The sequence below is a fragment of the Maylandia zebra genome, linkage group LG11 (assembly GCF_041146795.1).
Source record: "Maylandia zebra isolate NMK-2024a linkage group LG11, Mzebra_GT3a, whole genome shotgun sequence".
NCBI classification, from domain to species: Eukaryota; Metazoa; Chordata; class Actinopteri; order Cichliformes; family Cichlidae; genus Maylandia; species Maylandia zebra.
Window position 1 is genome coordinate 31,697,758 of NC_135177.1, and position 23,727 is coordinate 31,721,484.

Here is a 23,727-nt window from a genome sequence, read left to right on the forward strand (position 1 = left end):
CAAGGAGTGCAGGTCATCACAGTTTGAAGTTGGTTTCGACAAATCCCTCTTCCATCCATCTGTTACTGTCTCTTTCCTCAAATATCAAACAGATGTGGAAATTAACATTCATGCATAATCTCAGCCTTGTGTACAATGTCTGGAGCTGTTAATTATTCCCACACAGACACCCGAGTCCAACTTTTATGCAAACTTTTTTTTTTTTTTTAAAAGGAAATATTCGCAGAGCTCCTTTGTCAAACACTTTATTGAGAATGATAATCTGTGATTTGAATTCTTGGAGGTGGATGAGGTTGCAACATCTTTACTTGATAAGCTGTCATTGATGGTTTTTGTTTGTTTTGTTTTTTGAGATCATTGACAGATACTTCTTGTGGTGTTATTACATCTTTCTTTGACTTTTCAGTTTTGAAATCTTGATTTCGATGGCAGCACCCTTTGTTCGGCTACGGAGTTGTTCCTTTAATTATGCAAGACAAGTTCTTCTCTCATGCTAACAAACGCACAACAACAAATGAATCACTTTCTGTTTACCACCCAACTTTTTTCCAAAGGACGTGCTGTCTGTACATTTGAATGTTTTTAGCACCAGGTGTTCAGGTTGATAAATGCAGCAAGTATTTGTACTATTTAAGTATTAAGCATTTGAGTGGTACAACCTGGCACATGCATCTGTTTCCTTACTCTGTGTGCTTCAGTGCAGATCTGCTTGCAGGTCATGTTAACATTTTCTGATATCTGTTTAAAAGCTGCTTTTAAGCAGTGAGCCTTTTGAGCCATTTGAGCCTTTGTGATAATGGCCCAGGAAATTTTCCTGCCTTTCTCGGACACTAACCCACACCTAAGCCCAACAGTGTTTGCCAGTATTGAAAAGATGCCTGATGCAGACAAGGTCCCGTTATGTGATTGATTAGAGAGTGCATTTTCATCTGTGAAAATTACTTAATAAATCTTTGAGGCTCTCCAGCTTGGGTTTGTGACTTTTCTCACATTGATTCTCAATTTCATTTTTTTACCCATTACTATTCATTTTTTTTAACTTTACCAATACATTGCAGTCTGCATAATGAAATATTTTGTCATTGTAGCTTAACATTATCCATTCTTAAGTTATATTTGTATTTATTTTCCAACTTCTGAATTGTTAAACCTTTCTACCCAGAGTCCTAAAAGGCTGACTGGGTATTGCCACCACCCTGCATGGTGGGTGGGCGCAGCGTGGACACCAAGAATCACAAAGAAATAGAAAGTTATGGGAGAATTCAAAAATACCAAAGATAGCTGTCACTTCCAAAAAGCCAATCATCTTCTTTGTAGCAGAATCTGGAAACATATTAGCCTATTGTGTTGTTGCATAAATTCCCACAAGTGCGTTTCCTACACTTTCAACTCTGTGGCGGCAGACATATCTACTCTTTACCATAATAGAAATCCATGTGAATGTTTCTTTTGATCTAATATCACAAGTCCCGGTCACCATTGCCTTTAAATGTACAGCCCTGTCACAAATTATCCAGGTATTAGCTTGGGCCTTTTAACCAGACAGACAGGTGTGGCAATTCTAAACATTTATGGTCCTGACCTATAACTCACAATTGATTCTCCGTATAAAGCACATAATCCTGCTGCCACTCTCTCACTGGTGCAAACAGAAATGTTGAACGTTCTTGCTGCTTCACTGTTTTCATCTTTTTTGTTTGTTTGTTTTGTGTTTTTGCCTTTTTTGTTTTGTTTTTTTATTTGATGGTCTCCACCTTTAGTTCCTCCTGTAAAAGCATATAGTTGTATGTGAGAGATGTTCACCCTGCTCATCCTCATTACATTTCATCAGTTTCAGGCTCTCTTTGGTGGCTCATGAGATTATGGAAAGTCTTTAAAGCCTCCTCATATTTCTTAACCATTGGTGACTGTTGCAGTTGAAGGAGCTGTTTTTGCACAAAGCTCATGTGTGAGAGCCACCTTTTAGAGGTGATATTTAAATATGCACAGGAGTGACCTTTTACCTTTTACTAAATTAAACAATTGCAAGGACATCTCGCCATATCAGGTGGAGCAAGGAGTGTTTATTGTGTTTAAGACACGGTTGGGCAGTGAATGTTTAAGTGTCCTTCTGGTCAGGGTCCTGCAGCCTGCCTTCTCTCCTGGTTGCTTCCCTCACACGTCTGGTTTGCTCTGACTCCATCTGCCTTTTTTTAATGCATTTGCACTCTTACAAATCAGTGGTTGGGCGGACACTCAATCACATCACTGCATTGGCATGAGGCATTGCATGCTAATAGGAACTAAGATGCCACCTTTAAACATTACTCTAGTCATTCTTCAGTTATGTAATTGTTGCCTTTTAAATTAGAATCTCTATAAAATGCATCTATATCCAATGCGTGCTACTATATTAGAAGTCCATGTTACAGTGTTTGACTGTCTTAATTTTGTTACACTGAGGTGTCTCGGATGTCATATTGATAACAACAATGCACCAACTCTGTGCCTTTTCTTTTATAGGTTGGTTAGGTGAATCTGCTGTGGGCCATGTGTTACTGGTGAGGTCTCTTCCTCTGCCAAAATGAGGCTGATGGTCGTCTTGCCTCGACCCATCCTGCCAGCCTTCCTGGCTCTTACCTTTGTCGCCTTCTTAGCTCAGCTGTCCTCAGGAGCCACGCCGTTCCCCCAAGACCTGGAACCAATCAGCGTCGTGGGCAGAGAAAGTAAGTTCAAAATCTGTTGTTGCCATGGTGATCTCTGTTGCAGGAGTACATGTAAATCTAGAGCGAGGGTCACTAAGGCATATCTCGTCACTGGGGGATATAGCTTAGTGAGGTGGATGTGTTTAAGGCTATGTTTGCAGCAAGCAAATCTGTAGATGTTTATTCTGCTGCTGGAACAGCTATAATTAAATTTATTTGTTGAGCTCTGCGCTGACTCGGTGTCGAATAAGGTCACTTCAGTTTTAGTATGCATGATTAAAAAAGGTCTGAGTCAGAGCGGAGGTGCAAACTTTTAGCAAATTTGTAGAATAATTTTGATGTAAAGTGTGTAGCGCTGTTTTTTATTTTTATTGCCCATGTATCTGATTCACATTAGGATACAGCTGGGTTATTTAGACTGTCCAACAGGCTAAACATTGTTTTGAATAATAAAACATTTATTGTATGTGGCATACAACTGGAGTGTGTAAATAATGTCTGCAGTATATCATAAAAAGAACATTTTCACAATGCTCTCATGTAAAAATTCTTCTTCTTTGATTTATTTAGCTTGGTGTAAAAGTCAGCAGCCAAATTTCTCACAGTAGCTTCATTTAGCACTGACTATGAACAGTTGCAGGAAAAATGACTCAGCTGTCACTCTGTGGGGCTTTCATGTGTACTACTACTGACTGGTGTGCAAGAACAGCACTGACAAGAAATAAACAGCAAATATTTCTTTCCTCCCTTGGTTTAGATCAGAGTTTGGCAAACTTGTACTACAAAAAGAGCAATTTTTCAGTATTTTTTGCAAAGCAAAACAAAACCCCATCTGTATGCATGCACAACACATACATACTGCTGTTATAATGAAGGTGACAGCTGGTTAGTTTACTGACATCATAAACATTCTTCATTTTAATTTTCATATTGAGCTTTTTTTCCTGATAAAGAGTTGGATCACCACTGATAATCAATACTTGTCCCTACCGAGGAGACAGTGACTACAATATGGATTTTTTTTTAGTTTTTTTTTTCTCTTTTAGTTAATATCACCTGACTTAATTAATGTCTGAATTGTCCATGCTCTTCAGTCCCTAATAATACCATAATTTAATTAATTCAAACACATAATAATGCTTTTTTTCCTGTAATCTTTCATATGAACAAAAGATTTTCATAGCACAACTGTCTCAGCCATATTCCAATGACAGTCGATAGAAGCTAATAATGAATTATTACCCCGGCTCCACATGTTACCACAGCACAAGACATTAAAACTTCAGAGCTACAGCTGGAAACCAGCAAGTTTTTGATTTAAGAGACTCTTGAAGACTTCTAACAGACTCAAGACACTGCTCTGTTGGACCACCTTAGGGACACATCTGTGGCACCCAATAACTGGGAAGGTCTACAGAAGAGGTCTTGGCTGCTAAATGTAATGGCCCATAATTGATTTAAGAGGTGGCTGAGACCATGGCCCACACAATGTAATTGATCTATCTGGAAGAGAGTAACGCTACCATTAGCAGAAATAGCTGTGCTAATAGTGCTATATGTGGAGCTCCGTCCCAGGTGTAATGAGAGCAATTTGTCACTTCTAGTTCCAGCAGGTGACAGCATGGCGCAAGGTCCCTCGCAACTCTGAGACATCCATTATGAATCATAGTACTTCGTCAGGATGAAGTCTATGAAATCATACCTAAGTGACTCCTTCTTTTAGAAAGCGGACAAATAATTTTTCTTACACTTTTGTTTTTGACTGACACCGTGCTGTTTAAGTTGGGCATATTTAGGTTTTCCACAGCCAGGGCAGCTGATACAGGTTATACAGAACATGAGGCTATTAATAAAATGTCTAGTCTTGTTTAGGATGCATACACTACACTGCCTATTTTCATGCTTGCTATTCTTGGTTCTGTATAATGTCTGAAAGAGGAACTTTCTTTAATCTTAGCATCTTACACACACAACCTTTTCCTTTGTATGTTAGAGGCAGCCAATCAAGAGATACTGTCCTTAAGAGGGACGTTGTTAAGGTTAACCTAAAATCTCTTGTTTCAGTCAGTGAATGAGGTGCTGCTCCAAGGTTCTGCATATGATAAATAAGAATTATTTTGAACAGTTTCTCATGCAAATCAATTCCAACAGAGTTCAAGAATAAAACCCTGCAGTTGAAAAAAGGGCATAAAAGGTTCCTTTTAAAAGTTATCATTACTATGCAGTAGCAATAGCTTTTAAATATTGAACTAAGTCCTAGCAGTTATGGATAACATGTCATAACTTAACGCGTGTCCTTGACAGACTGTTTCCCCTTTCTTTCATTTGTTCTTTAAAATGCAATCTTTGAAGTGCAGTTTGGGGAAAACCTCTCAATACAAAATCGGCTTTACAGCATATCAACTTTACCTACTCCCATTGTCCATGAAGACTAAAAGCTAACCATCAAGATGGTCAAGAAATAACATTGTTCTTAATACTACAAGTGTTGCTGGAGCTTCAATGTAGGATTCTGGTGTAGTTCTTTGGGTACTTTGTCTTATGAGTTGTACGTTCTTCTTGTTGTAGTGATCCTAAATGCCTTGAGTCATTATCCTGGGGGTTTTCTGCTAGCAATGACCTAGCCAAGCTAAACAGGGTGTGAAAGTGCTAAAGAGTAATTAGAAATCCTCATTTGCCAAGGGGGAGGATGGCAGGGCGGGCTGCTGAGCCACTGGGAGTCTCTTCACCAGACAGCACAGCAAGGTCCAGCACTCAGCCAGACATTAGGCATTTAAATCTTTAAACAGTCGATTTGAGACGAGTGGTTAAAGGAGCGTGTACGGCTCCCTGTAGAGAGACTAATTTCAGATTGTGGTGTATTTCTAGGGGGGATTGCTAATTCAGCAGCAGCCCAGGTCAGATGGGAAGCTTGAGGGCACTTAATACAGTACTTTACAGACAGAATGCTCTGGCCTTCAGCTGAATCTTTGCTTAGTTAAAAAAAAAAAAAGAAGACAGCAGGGGAAGTATCTGTGATATGGAAGACAGCGTGGTGTCAGTATTGAGCCAGGCTTATTCCATTTTTGCCTGAAGGATCTTTTTTTTAATCAAGTTTTTGAAAGGCATATCCATCCACTGGCTGACTGTTATTTTGTTATTTAAAGTACTGGACACAATCTCCCATTGTTTAAAATAATATTGCCCTCTAGTGAGTTCGTCTGCACTTTGAGTAAGGGAAAGAAAATGAAATTAACATGCGGAAGAGGAAGAAGGGGAAGCTGAAAATCAGCCATAGTGCACCATAAAGTTTATATTATATCACTGTTTCTTTGCACGACTTCCCTCAGTTCATCTTATTTAACATTTTATGTTTGTTTTTTGTTTAATGATTTTCCTGTTGGTGTCATTTGTTATAGAGGCACTTTACCAGGTGAAGGTATTTAATGGCATTGATGATAACACTAAAGACATGTTCACACATGAACTTTCGGAGGTTTCGGGAGAATCGCGTTGGGATATTTTCCTTTCTCACACGTGTCATGCAGCAGTAAATGGTTTGCGTTGGAGTGAGTACATCCTGTCGTTTCTGTGACAGGGATGCATGCAGGAGATGGAACACGTGTCGCCCACTAGTTGGCCTACTTGCACATTCAGCACAATCCTGCATCAGACAGACCTTGCAATAAGGACCTCACAAGAGTATTTAATGTCCAACATTTGCATTTTCGCGTGCACTCTCCCTGATAAGTCCTAGAAAAGTTCATGGGTGCAGTGCATGCATGAAAACGGCTTAAGCTAAACTTTCGTGACCTTTGAAACAGGTGAGACTGATTTAAATGTGACAATTAGAATGTCTATTCATATGTTTTTGATTTGTTTCTTTGTTCTCACTTGGCACAGTCCCCAGACATGTCTGCTCAGAAATGCTTACGAGGAGCCAGTTATTTAAATCAGATTGACTTCTACGACACGACTGCCTAATTTGCAGCTTAGGATGCTATTTTTCTCCCTGATCCACCTCCACAAGTGTGCATTTGCATACAGTGTGAGCTCAGGGTTTTCAAAAAGACGACTAAATTGTAACCTTGGGTTAGTGTTTCTTAAATTGCTAATACTACTGTGCATGAAATTTTTAGCTGTCGTTGTCAAACTGCCTCCATAAATGTGAAACTGAAAAATTGCTTTTTTTTTTTCTTTTTTCAAAGGGGAAAAAAACGCCACTGACATTTGACAAAGACTGGAAATCCCTTTCCTTTATTCCTAATTTTAGTTTTAAATTTTTGATTCCACGGTGAACTGTCACAGTAAAGTTCTGACATTCCTTTCCAGTTGGGTTTTTTTTGGTTGTTTTTTTTTTTTGTTTTTTTTTGTTTTTTTTTGGAGGGGGGGATGCATATGACTGTCTTATACTCGAATAATTTCTTCTTCTCCATCTTTTTGCCCGTGCAGCGTCGTACCTCTACCCCAGTTTCCAGGGACTCATGTCAGACAATGACACTGTCCGCCTGGGTCTGGATTTCCAGCGGATGCTAAGGATCAACCACATGCTCTATATCGCTGCACGGTCAGTCACCATCACTCACCTGCTAATTCAACATAACAAAAGATATAATATAACAATGTTTACATTGTTTACTGAAGTTGAAAATATGACTCAAAACATCTCATGTAAAACGTTGACCATTACTTCATGTTTAAACATACAAATATTAGGACTATAAGGACTAGGAATATTTTCATACATGTTTTTTACCAACCTACTGTAAAATCTGTACATTTATAAAGGGATAGTTAATAATGATGAATGATGACCTTACACATTTATATTCATTAGCATCCGTCTATAAGTCTGATACTATGTTAACATGTGCATGGTTGCACAAAGGCTTCAGTATAATAAATATTTTTGTGAGTAATTATAATCATGTTTCTTTAACCTAAACATTTATCCACACACTTCTTAAATAGTTTGATAAGCAGCCAACAAGCTCTGAATAATTTATCTGAGTATATAAGCAACACATTTACCCATTTGGAGTTTTTTTTTTTTTTTTTTTTTAGCCAGTAAAGCTAATTAGTTTTTTTTTTCTGTTTTGCAGCAAAAACAGGGCAAGAGGTAAATGGGCTCTTGAAAGGACACAATGAAGAAAGACAAAATTTGCAACTAATTGTCAGGGCGGGAAAATAGCCCAGCAAAAGAAATCAGTGTCAACAGTACAGATATTATATATTAAATGCATAATAAAGAACTCCAAGAAGGCCAAGTGAAAGTAAAAAGTGATTAGGGGAAAAAAAAAAACATGGCTACAGAAACTGCTTCTTGCAATTTTGCATTTATGTGAAAATGTAAAACTTCCAAAAGGTAAATGTTTCCAAAATAAAACTTTTAGCTCTTTGTGAACTATATCTCAGGCAGCACTTCTGCATCAGACTGCTTTCATGTTTGCAGTTTGGCAGAACCTCTGAAGTTTTTTCAAGTGCATTACACAGCCTAATTTGCACATTGCTCTGCTACTCGATGTGTTTTAGGTTAATTATCTAAACAGTACAGGGTTGCACCTTCTCTGCCCAGTTGCATTGTGCAAAATAAGTTCTGCTATAGTGTTTGGCTCTATTTCAAAATAAAGTGCTCCCACTGCCAAGAACCCAGTCCAAAAAGTTATAGAGGTCCTATATGCACATAAACTGGCTTAATATTTTCTACAGCTGCGTGCAACAAATGCATTCCTCACTTCACAAAGTGATTCATATGGGTTTTGTCGATAGTTGGAAAACTCCTGTGATGTCCTGAAGCCAAAAAGCCAATAAACCTTGCCTGTTAATCCACCTCCCAGTCTGTGTTGCTGCACAGCTGTAATCAATTGCACTCAGAGAAAAAAAGGAGAGTTTTGGGGCAGGTTTTGGTGAATTGGTTAAGTTAGATGCTTCTAAAGCTTTGCATTGGGGAAAAAATATGAAGGGTTGCAAAGAAAGATGACATCAATAATGTCATGACTCACTTTCTTGCAGGGACCATGTGTTTGCCATCAATCTTGCAGCTTCATCTGAGCAGATAATCCCACAGCAGGTAAGTGTCTGTCTGCTATCATGATTGAAAATCTTCCAATGTGTTTACTTTATTTCGATCTTATACAAAAAAAACCCCACCATAGCTATATTCTAGTTCAACATAGAACTTTTAATTGATACATGTGTTTAGGTCGATATTCATTTATTTAAGGACATTTTATTTATCTTGGATCATGCACTTGCCATTTGCTTTTAAACCTTAACAACGGTCTGTGGATTTTTCTGAATGCAAAAACCTCACTTCAGAGGTAAATTCTTTCTGTAAGACTTTGACATTCAAGGAACGTTTGATCTCTCGATCCTTCGCGATCAATACCAATAATGTGAGCGTTATCAGGCTTACTCGACTATTTTGGTCTGCTAAAGTTGAAATAAGTTTTAGGATTCTGTGCTCATTAAACATAAGATTAACTTTAAAGTCGTTCACATAAGCGAACATGGGCTTTTACTTGCCAATAGTAATAGTCTGGATAATACATCACCAGGACAAAATAGACCTGAACCCATTTTAAGGAATGGTTTGAACCAAGGTAGAGCTCTTTGTGCCGCTTTTCCTTTCTTGTACATTTTTTGTTCTTTTTTTGAACAGTGGTGTATTTACAGGGGGGATGGGCTGTTTTTTTGTATCTCGTTATTTTGCTTTCTACCCTTTGCCTTTCACTTTCATTCAAGTATTAAGCAATCTCTCTTCAGACATCTATATCCACTACAAGTGGAGCGCTGCTCTTGTTTGAAGTGCCATGTTCACTCCTATCTGAATCTCATTTGTCAAACATGATTGCACTTAAATAAAAGCCCTCCAAGGCTTGGACTTTTGTTTGGTTGTATATAAATTACTGCCAAACACGGATATTTATTCTGATAACACCTCTGTTCCACACTGAGGACATCTAAACTATTGATTTGGGTGTGGAACAAAACACAAAGAAGGGGAACCTTTGAACAAAACTATGTTAGTCGTTTTTTCTACTGGGTTATATGAGGACTTGAACATTGAATGTGTGTATATGATGTGCATTTTTTCTCCCAATTCACCCATACTGCTGCTGCCTCCAGTGTGACAGCAGGAACTGAGAGGCAAATTATTAAAGACTGTATGAATACACCGCCATCACGTTCTCGCTGTCCTACCCTGTTATCCATCTGAGTTCAATTGGTGGTGTGTGACTGACTCATATCAGAAAATGGTGGGTCCCCCATCATCATAGATCCATTCCTTCATGGCGGCTAATTTTTAAACTAGCTCTTCATTTTTCACACCGGGCGCTCATTCGCATTCTCCCCTTCACCAGTCTCCTCGGGCCTGGGTGGCCAAAAGTAATTATTAGTAAACCGAATCGAGCGTGGACAAGGTAAAACCTATTACCATAAATGCTGAGTCCTACTGAATCATTTTGGACCTTCACAAAATCACCTCAGAGGTCTTCCAAACAAAAGTCTTTTTCTATAGCAAAGTGTTGGCTGTAAAATCAGTGTGCCATGTACTGATTACAAAATGATGGATTTGGTGTCAAAAATTTGACTCATGATCTTGAGTTTTATATAAAATAAGTTAGACCAAAGATGTACACCCTCGAGCACCAGGGACATCTCACCTTTAGAGTGAGGTTGGCAATGTGTAGTTTTCCTACAGACAAAATAATTAAAATGAAAGACCAAAAGCAGGAATGAATGACTCCTACTGTAAGTTGGATTGTCTGTATATCACAAATCTGTGACTTGTGCTTTATTTTATTTTTTTTATCTCTGTCCTGTCTAAACTATCATGCATTATCCTGCTGCTTGAACTCTCATCCATAGAAATTGTGTGATGACTATTTTATATCCATTGTGCTCAAGCCAAGTGGAAAAAAAAAAAACAGGGTTAAAAATCCAGAAATGTAAGAGAAGTACTGAGATATGTTTTAATTCTATTTTTTGACAATGAGAAAAATACATATTAATAGTAACCTTAATCTTTTATTCATTCATTATCATGTTTATCTGAGAAAGTGGAAATGAAATAATACTAACTTTGTAGATGTACCCTTAACAATTAAAATGCAAATCTATTCTTCATAAGTTTTGCTATACTGAAAGCTGTCTGAGAAAATTGAGAGGCAGCCACAAGAAATGGAGAACAAGGTACCTGTGGGATGAATTGTGCTTCAGGGACTTGTGGTCCAGCTGAAGTGAAACCTCAGCTTCAGTAAAGATTCAAGATGCATTTTAAACCGGTGTTGCTTTCTGTGAAGCTTTAGCAAAGACATAAAAAATATGCACGGCACTGTACAATATTACTTTAACCAAGTATGGCATTGGATTTGTGGCAAATATTTTCGTTTGGTGTGGACACATTTACCTAAAGCTCATTTCACTCAAAAATGTATGTTATTATGTGGCAACGAAGAGAACTCTTGGTCTGGATATCGACCAACTGCACAGAAATATTGAATACTTCAATATTGGCAGCCTTCCACTCAAGCTAGCCAATTTGTTCCCAGACAGCCAATTGAGCCATGCAGCTCTTATCTGCTCACATGCTATTGAGAAATGAGTTTAAATAATTCCAAGTATTTAGCCTGGTATTGATAAGTTCTGAGAAAATTTGGCCACTAAATTAGTCAGCAGTTGATGGGGGAACATTAATCCTTCAGCTGGCAGAGCTTGTTAACAAGCTGATGGATCTTTTTCAATAAAAGCCTGCTGAACGACTAGCACGGCTACAAAAAGTGTATTTTGTCGTGTCTACAAAATAAGGACAGGGCTTTTGGCCAGAAGGTTAATTGAAGCTAATTGACTCCTCCTTATATAGACAGTGAAGTGTTGCGAGCAGCGCTTTGTGTTTTGTTTCACTCGTGTGCATTTTTACAGATCCAGAGATTTTTTTTTATCACTGAGGCACCACAACTGCCCACTGATGAGCTGCTCGAGCCACAGCAGGCATCGCTGATATTTCTCTGTTTGCTTGTTTTTCTCCACAACAGTTTATTGAAATTAATGAGATTTTCATCACAGCTGTCTCGTAATAGCACTTGAACGATTGGGAGCAACAAAAGCTGGGATGGTGAGAAGCAGCTTGTCTTTGAGCTGACAGTTGGCTCTCTGTTCATTTTTCAGAAACTGACATGGAAGACGAAGGATGTGGAGAAATGCACTGTGAGAGGGAAAAACAGCGTGAGTATAATCTTCCAGACACATACACATTCTCATCTCGTTCTGTTTTCGGTCTTGGGTTTCACTTCTTAGGTCTTCTGTTCTCTGTATTTGCCACTGCCTTCATTTCCTGAACAAGAGAAGCTTTTTAATGAGCAAAAGTAGTGTGCAGGTAGCTTATCAGAAATGCAGCCATCAGGAGAGACATACTTGAGTTTTTTGGCATCACATTTTTCTCTCCAGAGCAACGGTGAAACCCCAAGAATCGCCCTGAGGATTACGATAATGACTGTGAAAACGCAGAAAACTGTTAACCTGCTACAACTCCTTCTTTGATTGTGTTTTTGCTGTGCCAGGACCCACAACGGACCGGCTTTATGATGTGCAATAATGTCCAGGTCTTTTTCTCCTGACAGGATGAATGTTACAACTACATCAAAGTTCTGGTACCACGCAACGACGAGACGTTATTCGCCTGCGGCACCAACGCTTTCAATCCCACCTGCCGTAACTATAAGGTAGGAAACCGTACACCCGTGTGCCGCCGTCTGGCCTCAATTACAGATAAGAGATCATATTACAGCTGTTTTGAGGTTCCCTGTCCTTGTATATTTTGTCAGCTGGATGCTGTTATTTGATTTGCTAATGGAAATGACAGTTTAAGCTAAACTCATGCCACATGCACACGAAGCCCGTGAGGTGTTAAAGTCATCAGGATGACAGTTGAAACCTTAAATTCAAATTTTATTTGTCTCATACACAGTACGATATGCAGTGAAATGCTTAGACAACTGCTCGTGACCTAAAATAAAAGACTATGAATAAGATGGCAGAACTTGAGTGATTGTGTGGTGGTGCTTGAAATCCTCTATTGACATCTGTGATAAAATATCTCATAGGTTTGATATTTGTTTTTATGAAATAGAAAAACATGTCATGCACACTTATGGAGAACATGCCCTTAAGGTTGGGTAATAAATAAATAGCTGGCCAGGGTGTCTTGGAGAATAACACCTTACAGCAGCTGCACCAGAGATAATTACAATGTTTCATCATAATATAATAGAGCAGTTTGAACAATTGAACTCTACAGCATGCATACATTAATTTACTATTAAAACTGGTCAAATAGATGAATTGCATAAAGTGGATTAAAATAAAGGTCAGGCATGCGTATGGAGCCCTGATTATTGTAAATAACAAGCTGATGCAGTACATCTGTAATAGTCAGCTAGAGCTCGAACAATAGATTAAAAAAAATGTTAGCAGCACTTGGGAAAAAAAGACATCTACTGTGATGTAACACCCACAAACACTGCCACAAAGAGAGGTCGTTCCAGGTTGAATGCAGCATTCGTCAGCTTTAAAAGAAGTCTGGCAGTCAGCACTTCAGCGATAATACAACAAACAGCTGTGAGCTTAAGCTACAGGCACGCCTAAAAAGATAACTGGAAAAACTGATTTAAGACATCAGCAGAGGCAGAGACGCGCAGGCTGAATGCAGACAAAATAAAGAACCAACTCTTAGATGTTGAAATAAACACACACAAATATGGAGCCCAAACATTTAAATATTAGCAGAGTATCTGTACTTAAATATTACTGCAATGTATTCCCATATTTGTGTGTTACATAGACTTCAAACTTCGATGTTGATAGAACAACGTGTTGGTAAAACACGAAGAGCAGACTGTTGACTGAACACAAAGTATGCTGATGGTAGCTTGATTCATACCTCTTAGACAGCAAAGCTGAATGAGTGGGGAGTGGGAATATCAGGGACCATAATGGCACAAAGTTTGAGGCAAATCCATGCTAGTACATGAGGCTCTCAGATGCACCTAGCCTCCCTGGTTACCCCTCCACTTTAGAGATAAATAACAGTGTTTATAGCCAGCTGAAAGCACTATATTTTAGCAGGAGCACAGGTACAATTTTTGTGCGGACAATGTGAGTGTAAGTCTTCCGCAGTTTGAGGACTATTGGGAAAAACCTGACAGGAAGCAGTGCAGTGGAAGCTCTGAGGTGACATCACAGCTCTGGACTGGGATTCACAGCAGGCTATTAGAAGAGAAGGGAGTAGACGTCCTACAGCACCGACTGTAAATCTAAGGGTGTGGGGGAGTCTGCAAACCAAAGAGGAGTTGAATAACTCTAGACTTTAGTTTTTATAGTTTTCTTCTTCTCCCCAGTGCGCTAACCCACAAAGTAACTCCTGGGGTTTCCAACAGTCCACAACATTAGAAATTAATTAGAATTAAACATTTTCAAAATAAGGGATTATTTTGAAGAAGCATAATGGATCTGCTGTAGAGAGCAAAGTAAAAACGTTTTCTGATGGCTCCTTGTTTCCTGGTGGATGCATACTAAGAAGTGTAATTAACAATATTTAACCAAGTGCAGTGCATAAAGATAGCTGTTTAATTTCTTACTTTTGTAAAACAAAAAATAATCTGCCAGATGTTTAAAATGAGAGTTGCCCTCACTGCAGCATGATTATGTCTAGTTTTGGGAAATCGGAAGTCATTCTACTGAACAATGCTCAGTCTCGTCTCGGGGCTTATAGACGCAGGATCTCCACAGGCTGATGTTTGCTTCCAGGATCAAATCCTGTCTCAGTCATGTCCTGAAGGTCCTGTAGAGAAATTGATATAAAATGTTTAGAGAACTGCGTAGCGACCTACATTCACACATTATCATCGTTTCCCTGCCACAGACTCAATTTTGGTAAAAAGAGCAGCTTTACATTTTTACTAAAACACATCCACACGTTCGTTCTCTCTGCAGCCTCCAACGCCCTTTTTTTTCTGACAAGAGATGACTATCCACACAGCTGGGGAGAGAGGGAGGAAGTGTAAATCATATCAAGGAATCTGTCTCTGGGAATCCACGAAAAATCTGTGGAAGACAGTAGGGGATTGGGTCAGAGGCGTGTGTGTGTTGTTCAAAGAAACGAATGGATGCCCAGCCATGCACTGGCAGCTTGACTGACCAGGCTGCTGAGACAGCTGGTGTGTAGACAACAGTGAGGCTGTCTTCAGCATGCGGTTACGATACAACTAAACCTTGAAGCATCAAATCCGTCTGTCTTCATGTGCCCACTGGGGTAACGACCCTACAGTCACTGCACAACTTTGCTGAATCCTAATTTCTCTCTGATGTTCTCTCTGAAATGTTTTTGGGGGATTAACAAACTGCTGTGAGGAGAAGTTGGCTGAAAACTGGTGATTTTTATTCAGATGTAAACAGAATTAATTCTCGCTTAAAGAGGACCAATCTTCAGATGATTACTGATTGGGAACTGAATGGGACTAACCATGTTTGTTTTGTTTTCTTTGTTCAAAGTCCTCCTGATTGTATTAATGTTTTCTTCTCATTAGTTACACCATTTAGTAACATCAGAATAATTTTCTTGATGAATTTTCGGGGTTCAAGGTTTCTTAGAGGTTGAAAGCTTCCATGGATGCGAGATTCCGAGTCTATTTTGGAGAATTAACTTACTTCGTAAGTAATGAACAAATACTGTGGAATGCACCCAGTTCCTTGCAAACATTCCCAGTGTTGAAAAAATGCCCCAAAATTGCTTCTTTTTTACCAGTCTTACATTAAAATTTTTAACCATGTTTGTTTATTTAAAGATTTTTTTTTTTTGAGAGGCATGTTTTTAATTTGCTTTTTCCTATTTTTCTGCCTTCTCTGATTCGTTAAGCTGTAAAACACATTAACAGCACTTTATCTTTACTGCTGTTACCTTCACTTGTGCAACTCTTCACCTGTATTTTTGTGAAAAGCACTATTTACCAAATCTAATCAAAGTTCACCTTTTAATGCTGAACAAGAGGCACATTCAAAAAAAACGAACTACAGCAGTGTAATTCTTTTTATTACTGCAACAGCAGCACAAAATAAAAATCTCAGTCAAAGCACTTGAAGCTACACCAAAGTGATATTTGGGGCAGAGCTGTTGTGCTGGATTACATCAGCTTCAGGAGTGTAGTGTAGCATAAACACATACTCTGTTAAGAATCTGAAGTGTTTTGTACAAATCCCTTGAGACATTTATGCACAATTTAGAAGGCAAAAGTCTATTGTAAGGTTTTGTCTTGCTTATTTTCTCCTCTACTGCATGATCTTATTGCCAAATGTACAGGGAGCAGGCAGCCATTACCCCACCAGAAATGTGAAGTCGTTTTTTATAGCTAAACTGGTGTGAACGAGCTCAGTCACAGGGTGCTGTTGCACCACAGTTAGCTGTGTGGCTGCGCTGGAGAATGGATTACAACCCATTTCCAGTCTTGCGTATTGCCACAAAAGCAAAGTCCGTAAAGAGTAGATACCAACCAATGTTCCCTTAACCTCAACTCATCGCGAGTGAATGAATAGTGGCATTGTAAAGCGCTTTGGGCGCCTTGAAAAGCGCTATATAAATCCAATCCCTTATCGCGGCCTGGAACAGCAGCCTAACTCTAACTTAACCCTAAGCTTACAAAACATATCCATACCTGACAGTGTGAACGTGAAGTGGTCTTGTCATGTCTCTTGGAAAACAGCACCTGCTGGGGAAAGTGGTTTACCATTTAAGTGCAGGAGAAAAACACACTGGCTTGTATTTTTTAAAAACAATCTCTCGTGGGGAACACTTAGCTCGGGACGCATTGAAACTTGTTTTGGTGAAGCATTTGCACACAGGGAGGTGGGTGCTGTCATGAAATGGGTAATTCCTATCAATAGAGAAAAACATGAAAACTGTAAAAGACATTCACAGTCCAGGCTGCCTGAAAGAGCATTGTTTTTTTTAAATATTCTGAATATTGTAACGTGCAAATATAGGTTTAGATAAAAGTTCTTCCCTTTTAAAAAATGCAATATATTTCTCCTAAATGCAGAGCATATGTCTTGTATTGCTCTTGTTATAGTTGTGTAACTGTTAGGTTATCATGTCTACTCCACATTCATGATCTCTCTATTTAGTTTTGTAGAAAGGACCGAGTTTGACAATCATCTTGCAGAACAACAATAGAACAGCAATCACACAGAGCTATGTGTCGAACAAGCCTGAAAAATCCAGGCCAACGTGTTTATGGACTGTTAACGCGGTGTATGTGTGTCAGTCACCTTGTTGACACAGAGGGCGGTGAAGTCGCTCTGCTGGGTTTCTCTTGTTGTTGTGTTTGAGGCTCGCAACCTTGTTAACAGCAGGGGCTGGAAAAATAGCAGCTTTAATATCTGTGCCTGAGAGATAAACTGGCCTCTCTGCTTTCACACATCTTTTATGGAAATGACCTGTATACAATACACCAAATAAAACTAATCTTTATGATGCATGTGTTGCCTTTCATTATTACACATTGATTTGATACACCTCCTTTGCGTCCAACTGCAATTCTCACTGCATTAAAGACTTTTGGTGTTTGAGGCTGATTGATTTTTTTTTTTTTTTTCTGTCAGGGCAGAAACAACCTCGTGGGTTTATAAGTGTAAACAGCGGTGTTGTTTTCTTGTTTACAACTGTCACTCTGTGTTTTATAGCCCATTCTTCTGTTGGGTTAGCTTTGAAGCTTTGTATACATCCTTGTAAAGCTGCTTCATTTCTGTCCTAGATGTCGACACTGGAGCAGGAAGGGGAGGAGGTGGTGGGACAGGCTCGATGTCCCTTCGAGTCCCGCCAGTCCAATGTCGGCCTTTTCGCAGGTAAGTAGTGACCCAGATGATGTTCAAACTTGAAATCTCACAGGTTCAGGTTTCTCATTGCTGATGATCTGTGCTGTGACATTTTTATTATATAGGTCAGGCTTGGAGTAATGTTTTTTTCTTTTTAATCAAACTAGCGTTTATTAAATGAACTTGAAGTCGGGTAAAACGATGTTTGTGGTGGACTATATTCAGAAGAAGTCACATATATTTTGCCTGTTTTGTTTTGTTTTTTTATATTAACCTTGTGAAAATATGTTATAAATGTATTAGAAGGGGGTGGAACAATAGGAAAATGACGTTCATCTTTCAGAAACAGAAGAGCATGGTTTGCTAAAAGTGGGTAGCTGTTACATATAAAGGACCATTTCTAATCAATAGGCTTAAACGTGTAACTGCACTTGGCGTTCTGTCTCTCTGACGTGGTAATTGGATACTAAGATAATAATATATAATCTGCTAAACTGCATGTTAACTTCAATTAGTGCCTCATTACAAGTGTGTCTCAGTAAGAGTCTGAGCTAAAAGCCTGAAATGTCGATATAATTGAGTATCTTGGCATAAATCATCAGATGGTATAATCTGAAGTTTCCTCTTCACAGATCCCGGTTTGTGGTTAGATTTACTGCTTTATGAACATAGCAGTGAAGCAAGTTGATACATTGTGAACACATCAGGATCAAGTTCAGGGAAGAGAGAGCCAAACGTACACTCAACCCTGCCAGGTTTCCACTGACATTTATGCAAAGTTCACACAGGCTGTTATTAAAGCTCGCATAGTCTCCTACAACTGCTTTCCTTAGCCTCCTTTTAAAGAGGAATAAAAGTCACCTGTGACCAAAATAGACACTTAAGAGAAGTGGGTTAGTGGGAATTGTGATCCTTGACTGTAGTTCTCAATAACTTTTTTCCTTTTTCTCAGGTGGTGATTTCTACTCTGCCACCATGACTGACTTCTTGGCAAGTGACGCAGTTATTTACAGAAGTTTGGGTGAAAGCAGCCCCGTGCTGCGTACAGTGAAGTATGACTCCAAATGGCTGCGAGGTGAGAAGCCAATGCAATAAGGTGTAACGTAATAGCATATCAAATGCAGCTGTGGCTCTGTAATGCGGTTGGTGGTAGGTTAAGGAAATGGAAGATTTTCTGATATGGTGTGGGATCTGAGACCTTGTTTCATTTCAGATGACATCCTAAATGTGTAAACTACTAAAATTCACCGAGCTTTGAGGTCTAATGCAGGGCTTATCAAATCTTGTACAAACATTTACATGGTTGACATCTGCAGGTAGCACTGACCTTTAAATTGAACCTTTATTTTGGAAGTAACTTTCTTCGTGTCCAGGTTTATGTTTTTCCACACTTTCGAGCCGTTACAAATAATTAATAAACATCAGTTTCATTTGTCAAAATCTCCCCTTTAGTTTTTATTGGCACTGATACCAACAAATATTTTGTCACTTAATGAGGGTATTTTTCACTTCATTGCAGATGTGAGTAGCCTCATCCAGTGAAGTGAAAAAGATGGCTAGAGTATCTTGACTTGTTATGTGTCACTTTCTTTATGCATTTAATTTCATCTGATTTCAAAAGGGAGGAAAGAAAAAATCGCTTTTCCTCATCTGGGAGGAAAACGGAGCCGAATCAACCTTCCAGTAATAAGAATGTTTGATTGTTATCATCACAATAATTGGCAATTAATTTGGCGTTAATTGTTTTAGCTATATTATCTTTATGTGCAATAGATTATTTTTTTTATCCTCGTTAACAGCGCTGAGCTAGTGGGGTCGTTTCAGTAAAGCAATTGCTTGTGACAAGATAGAAATGTATTCAGAGTTGTAGAAAGTGCTGTTGCAGAATGTTTTAAGTTATCTTTATTTCACTACTGATGCAGGACTATCTCTGCTATTTCACCCGAATAAGGATCTGTTATTGGAAGAATTGGAAGGACATTTTTCTCTGCTAAAATTTGGATTTTCCATTTTAGAGCTCAGGCATTTCACATTTATCTACGATTTATAAACCAAATTGAACATCTGTGTTTACCAGCTCCACGTCCAGCCTGTCATACTGGAAATAAGTCATCATTACCATTTTTTTCCTTGTCCTCTACAGAGCCCCATTTCCTCCATGCCATTGAGTATGGGAACTACGTGTACTTCTTCTTCAGCGAGATCGCAGTGGAGTACACCACTCTTGGCAAGGTGAGGTACTCATTTCAGAGCAGACACTACACAAATTTGTGTTGTGTGTTGTTTAAGCTTGTTGTCGTTTCTGCTCGAAGTCAACATGCAGAGCACATTCCTGACTGCTGTTCAGTATTCCGTGTCGGCTGCGTCTGAGTGTGGTGATTATAAATGATTTCCACTCCTGTCCCCTCAGGTGGTTTTCTCAAGGGTTGCACGTGTTTGTAAGAACGACAATGGGGGCTCCCCGAGGGTGCTGGAACGTTACTGGACATCATTTCTTAAAGCTCGGCTGAACTGTTCTGTTCCTGGTGATTCTTTTTTCTACTTTGATGTTCTCCAGTCTCTCACCAATGTACTGCAGATTAACCACCGGCCGACTGTGCTCGGAGTCTTCACCACACAGGCAAATAGGTTGGCATTTTTTCATGTTTTTTTCAAGGTAAAGATGAAATTGAAATGTTCATGTTATAGTTAGTTAGTAGTTAGTGTGATAATTTCTCTCTAGTCACGTTTGTTTAATCCTCTTTTATGTGATCTGCAAATTTGACCTGTTAACAATGAAATGTTACAGAATTCGATAAACAAAAACATCTTCACTAAAGTTAATCCAGAAAATGTTTGTTTTCTGCGATGTAACTTACTTGTAAGGTACTACATGAGCGGTATCTCAAATGCTATCACTAGTAATATTTTTTTTCACTTTTCTGCGTCTTCTGAAACGTCGCTGAGCCAAAATAGCAATTTACACTATTCTGATGCACTTTTTGGCTTTCAGTGAATGTCATTGACAAACAGGAAGCAGTTCCTATCATGCTCTGCAGGTCTAAACTCTTACAGACATCACCCTGCAGAGTTGTTTGTGGCAGACACAAATGTTCAAATCAGTCTGATCGGGTATTGAACTGAGTTTAAGCAGCCAGCTTTTTCTAATTGAGAATAGATCAGTTATATGTTCTGCCCCCTGCGCTCTGCTGGAGCCTCACTATTCTCTGACAGAGAAAACTTTTGTTTTTGCGAGAAAGAGCAACATCTGATAATATCACAACGTGATTTTCATGATTGTCTGGAGTTCATATGTCAAAGCAGCTGGGAGGATCAAAGTCATTCACTGCTTTCCATGAAAACATACAGTACAAGCTATTAGTATGTAATTCTGGATGGATGCATTTTTAACTTCTGCAATATGGAGACTGTTCTGTTTTTTTTCCTTGTATCGTATCTACACTGTAGAGGGTTAGAAAGAGGTAAGAATATTTGACATATACTAGTAGTAGTAAAGACGAGCACAGACAGAGCAATCAAAAATCATATTTCTGGCCACTTGTGACAGGAAGTCAGTGGGCTGAATTCTTGTCTTTAGTTGGTGAATTCCAGACTTTTGTCTTGCTCTTTGTAAAGTCTTCTTTTGGGGTCCTTTTAACAGCATCACTGGCTCAGCAGTCTGTGCTTTCTACATGGATGACATAGAGAAGGCCTTCAGTGGTAAATTTAAAGAGCAGAAGAATAGTGAGTCAGCCTGGACACCTGTTCCAGAGGAGCAAGTCCCAAAACCAAGGTGAGAGACTCATCTTTAAATAGAAACTGTCACTTTCCTAGAACATTTTTTTCTGCTTTTGACAACAGAGCTTTTGCAGCTGTTGCTGTTATTGTTCTGCACAGACATCTCTTAAAAAAAGGCAGCCACACAAGGCACCTGTTTTTTCCTCCTGCTCCTCCCAAAAACAAACAGCTGCCAGTGTTTTTACATCTGCCTGTGGAACCAGATTTATGTCTAATGCTTTTTTTTTTTTTTCTCTCTCTCTCTCTCGCTCTGCTGTTGTCGTGCAGGCCAGGCTGCTGCGCTGGCGAGGGATCAGCCGCCGCCTACAAGTCATCCACCAATTTCCCTGACGAAACTCTGACTTTCATCAAGTCTTATCCGCTCATGGACGAGTCCGTCCCCTCCGTCAACGACCGACCCTTTTTCACCCGCACCACCAGCAGGTAGAAGATTTGTTTCAATAAGAGAACAGATGGGAAGTATTATGAAAAATATTTTTGTTAAATTACTTTCAGTCACTTTCTGATGGCAGTATATGTACTTGGAATTCACTAACAAAAGGCAGTTGGCACCTGCCAGCATCTGCACAAACTTGTGAAGTGTTGAGTTAAGAATTACATTCTCCTACAGACTAAAAACATGTATGTTATGTTAACTGGTGGCTCTAAATTACCATAGATGTAGATGTGAGAGAGTGGTTGTGTGTTTATGTTAATGTGTGCTTTAACAGACGGGCGAGTTGTCCAAGGTGCTACTCTACCTCGGTTAAAACAGACAATAGGTTTAGCGTTGCAGGTCTATCAGACAGCTGAGAATTACAAAGAAATGCCTGCTATAATTATTTAAACAATAAAAACTGGTGACATTTAAAGGAGGACTTGCATAAGCTCTTTGGTTTCATTTCCTGTACTTAGTGCATCAGCACCTGGAAAACAAATGCAAAGTTATTCCTCAAGACCTCTCAAATGGTCACGTATTTTTTGGTGAACGTTGTCATTAGATCACATTTAAAATCATTACCGTGAGTGTTGCTGTTCAGAACGTGGCTGCAGTTATAAAACAGACCTTTAGGAGAAAATGCCAGGATTATTTCTTTGGTACTTTAGTGGCTGTTTGCCTTCACAGCATCATGTACCAGCAGTGTTTTTCTTGCAACCGTGATTGGTATTGATGAGTGACCTCAAGTGGAACACACTACCTTGCTTGCCATTAAAGCACATTGAATTTTTTTCAACACTGGATTTACATCAAACATGAAGGGGGCACAAGGAGAGGACTTGTCTGTAGGGCTGGCCTAGCTCCACAGCCCACCTGTCAAAGGGAGGACGTCGTTGGGGTGTGTGTGTGTGTGTGTGTGTGTGTGTTGTGATATTTGAGAATCCACTCATACCAGATGACGTTGCCGTGAATGTTAAATTGGTGAAAAGTGTCACAAGTGTTTCACGCAGTAGCTCACAAACCTCAGACATGTATGTACTCACAGCGGATACATATCACCGATTCAACTTACAACCGCAGGCACAGTCTCATAGTATACAGGAGCCTTGTCCACGCCTGCTGAAGCAGAGCCAGGCTGACAGCCAGCCAGACACTGCAGTGGCTCCACACTGGGGAAACATGCACCGCTTCACATCTGGCGCCAAAAACATCACATCTGCTTCGCCTATCCCCAGAGTGATGCTAGATAAATGAAATCTAACCAGAAACGCATCACGCGCTATTGCCGAGTCATTGCGGGGACGTGCCCGTCAAGTTCATGTGGGTAAACACACCAGCCTCTGTGGGACCATCTGGGAGGCACTGAGGGAGAAGTGAGGGCACAGAAGTTGCTGCGGGTGTCCTTTTTATAAGAATCTAGAAGCACTGCAATGGCAAAGAAATTATTAGAGGAAGTTTGTTTGTTTAAATCCCCGGGCCAGAGAATGGAAATACAGCAGAGAAAATGAATGAGTTAAGCCTATCCACCTCTCAGCCACCACTGGACTCAAGGTGCCCTTCAGCACAGCTTTTAATCCTCACCTGCTCCAGTGGAGCCAACAGTAGACAGCTGTGGTGATACTGGGCACCTCCCAGGTGTAACTGCGAGAAGCTGGATGAATATGAAGCAGGGTGGCACTCCAAATAAAGCGGTGTGTTGCTGGACTTTCACACAAATACAACCAGAAAATAGAAAACCGGGCCTCTGTGCAAGACTGCATAGAAAAGTGGCTCAACAACACAAAGAATGGATCGATTGAATGGCTCTGGGTGGGCGGATAGATGGATAGATGAATTGATAGGATGAAGGCTTTAAAAGATGTAGGCGATTAAGGAAGGGGGTGGTGGGTTGGTAGATGAAGTGACTGATTTTATACTGATGCTTTATACAATGAGCTTAGTACTCACCCACTGTTTGTTTTGTTTACCACTGAAACTCTACTTTCATAAAACAAAGAAGCA

The 23,727-nt window shown here is 39.5% G+C and overlaps 1 protein-coding gene across 4 annotated transcripts in view; it reads left to right on the plus strand.

The window, feature by feature from the left end:
- sema6cb (semaphorin 6Cb) overlaps positions 1–23,727 on the plus strand; it is a 147,190-nt gene that overhangs the window by 81,283 nt on the left and 42,180 nt on the right. For all 4 annotated transcript variants that reach the window (XM_004560163.5, XM_004560165.5, XM_004560166.5 and 1 more), the window contains 11 exons: positions 2,503–2,705; positions 7,116–7,230; positions 8,676–8,733; positions 11,835–11,891; positions 12,287–12,388; positions 17,471–17,561; positions 18,484–18,606; positions 19,675–19,763; positions 19,942–20,159; positions 21,172–21,303; positions 21,576–21,731. In XM_004560163.5, coding sequence (XP_004560220.1) covers positions 2,564–2,705; positions 7,116–7,230; positions 8,676–8,733; positions 11,835–11,891; positions 12,287–12,388; positions 17,471–17,561; positions 18,484–18,606; positions 19,675–19,763; positions 19,942–20,159; positions 21,172–21,303; positions 21,576–21,731 — 1,283 coding nt within the window. In that variant the 5' untranslated portion in view covers positions 2,503–2,563. The remainder of the gene's footprint in view (positions 1–2,502; positions 2,706–7,115; positions 7,231–8,675; positions 8,734–11,834; positions 11,892–12,286; positions 12,389–17,470; positions 17,562–18,483; positions 18,607–19,674; positions 19,764–19,941; positions 20,160–21,171; positions 21,304–21,575; positions 21,732–23,727) is intronic.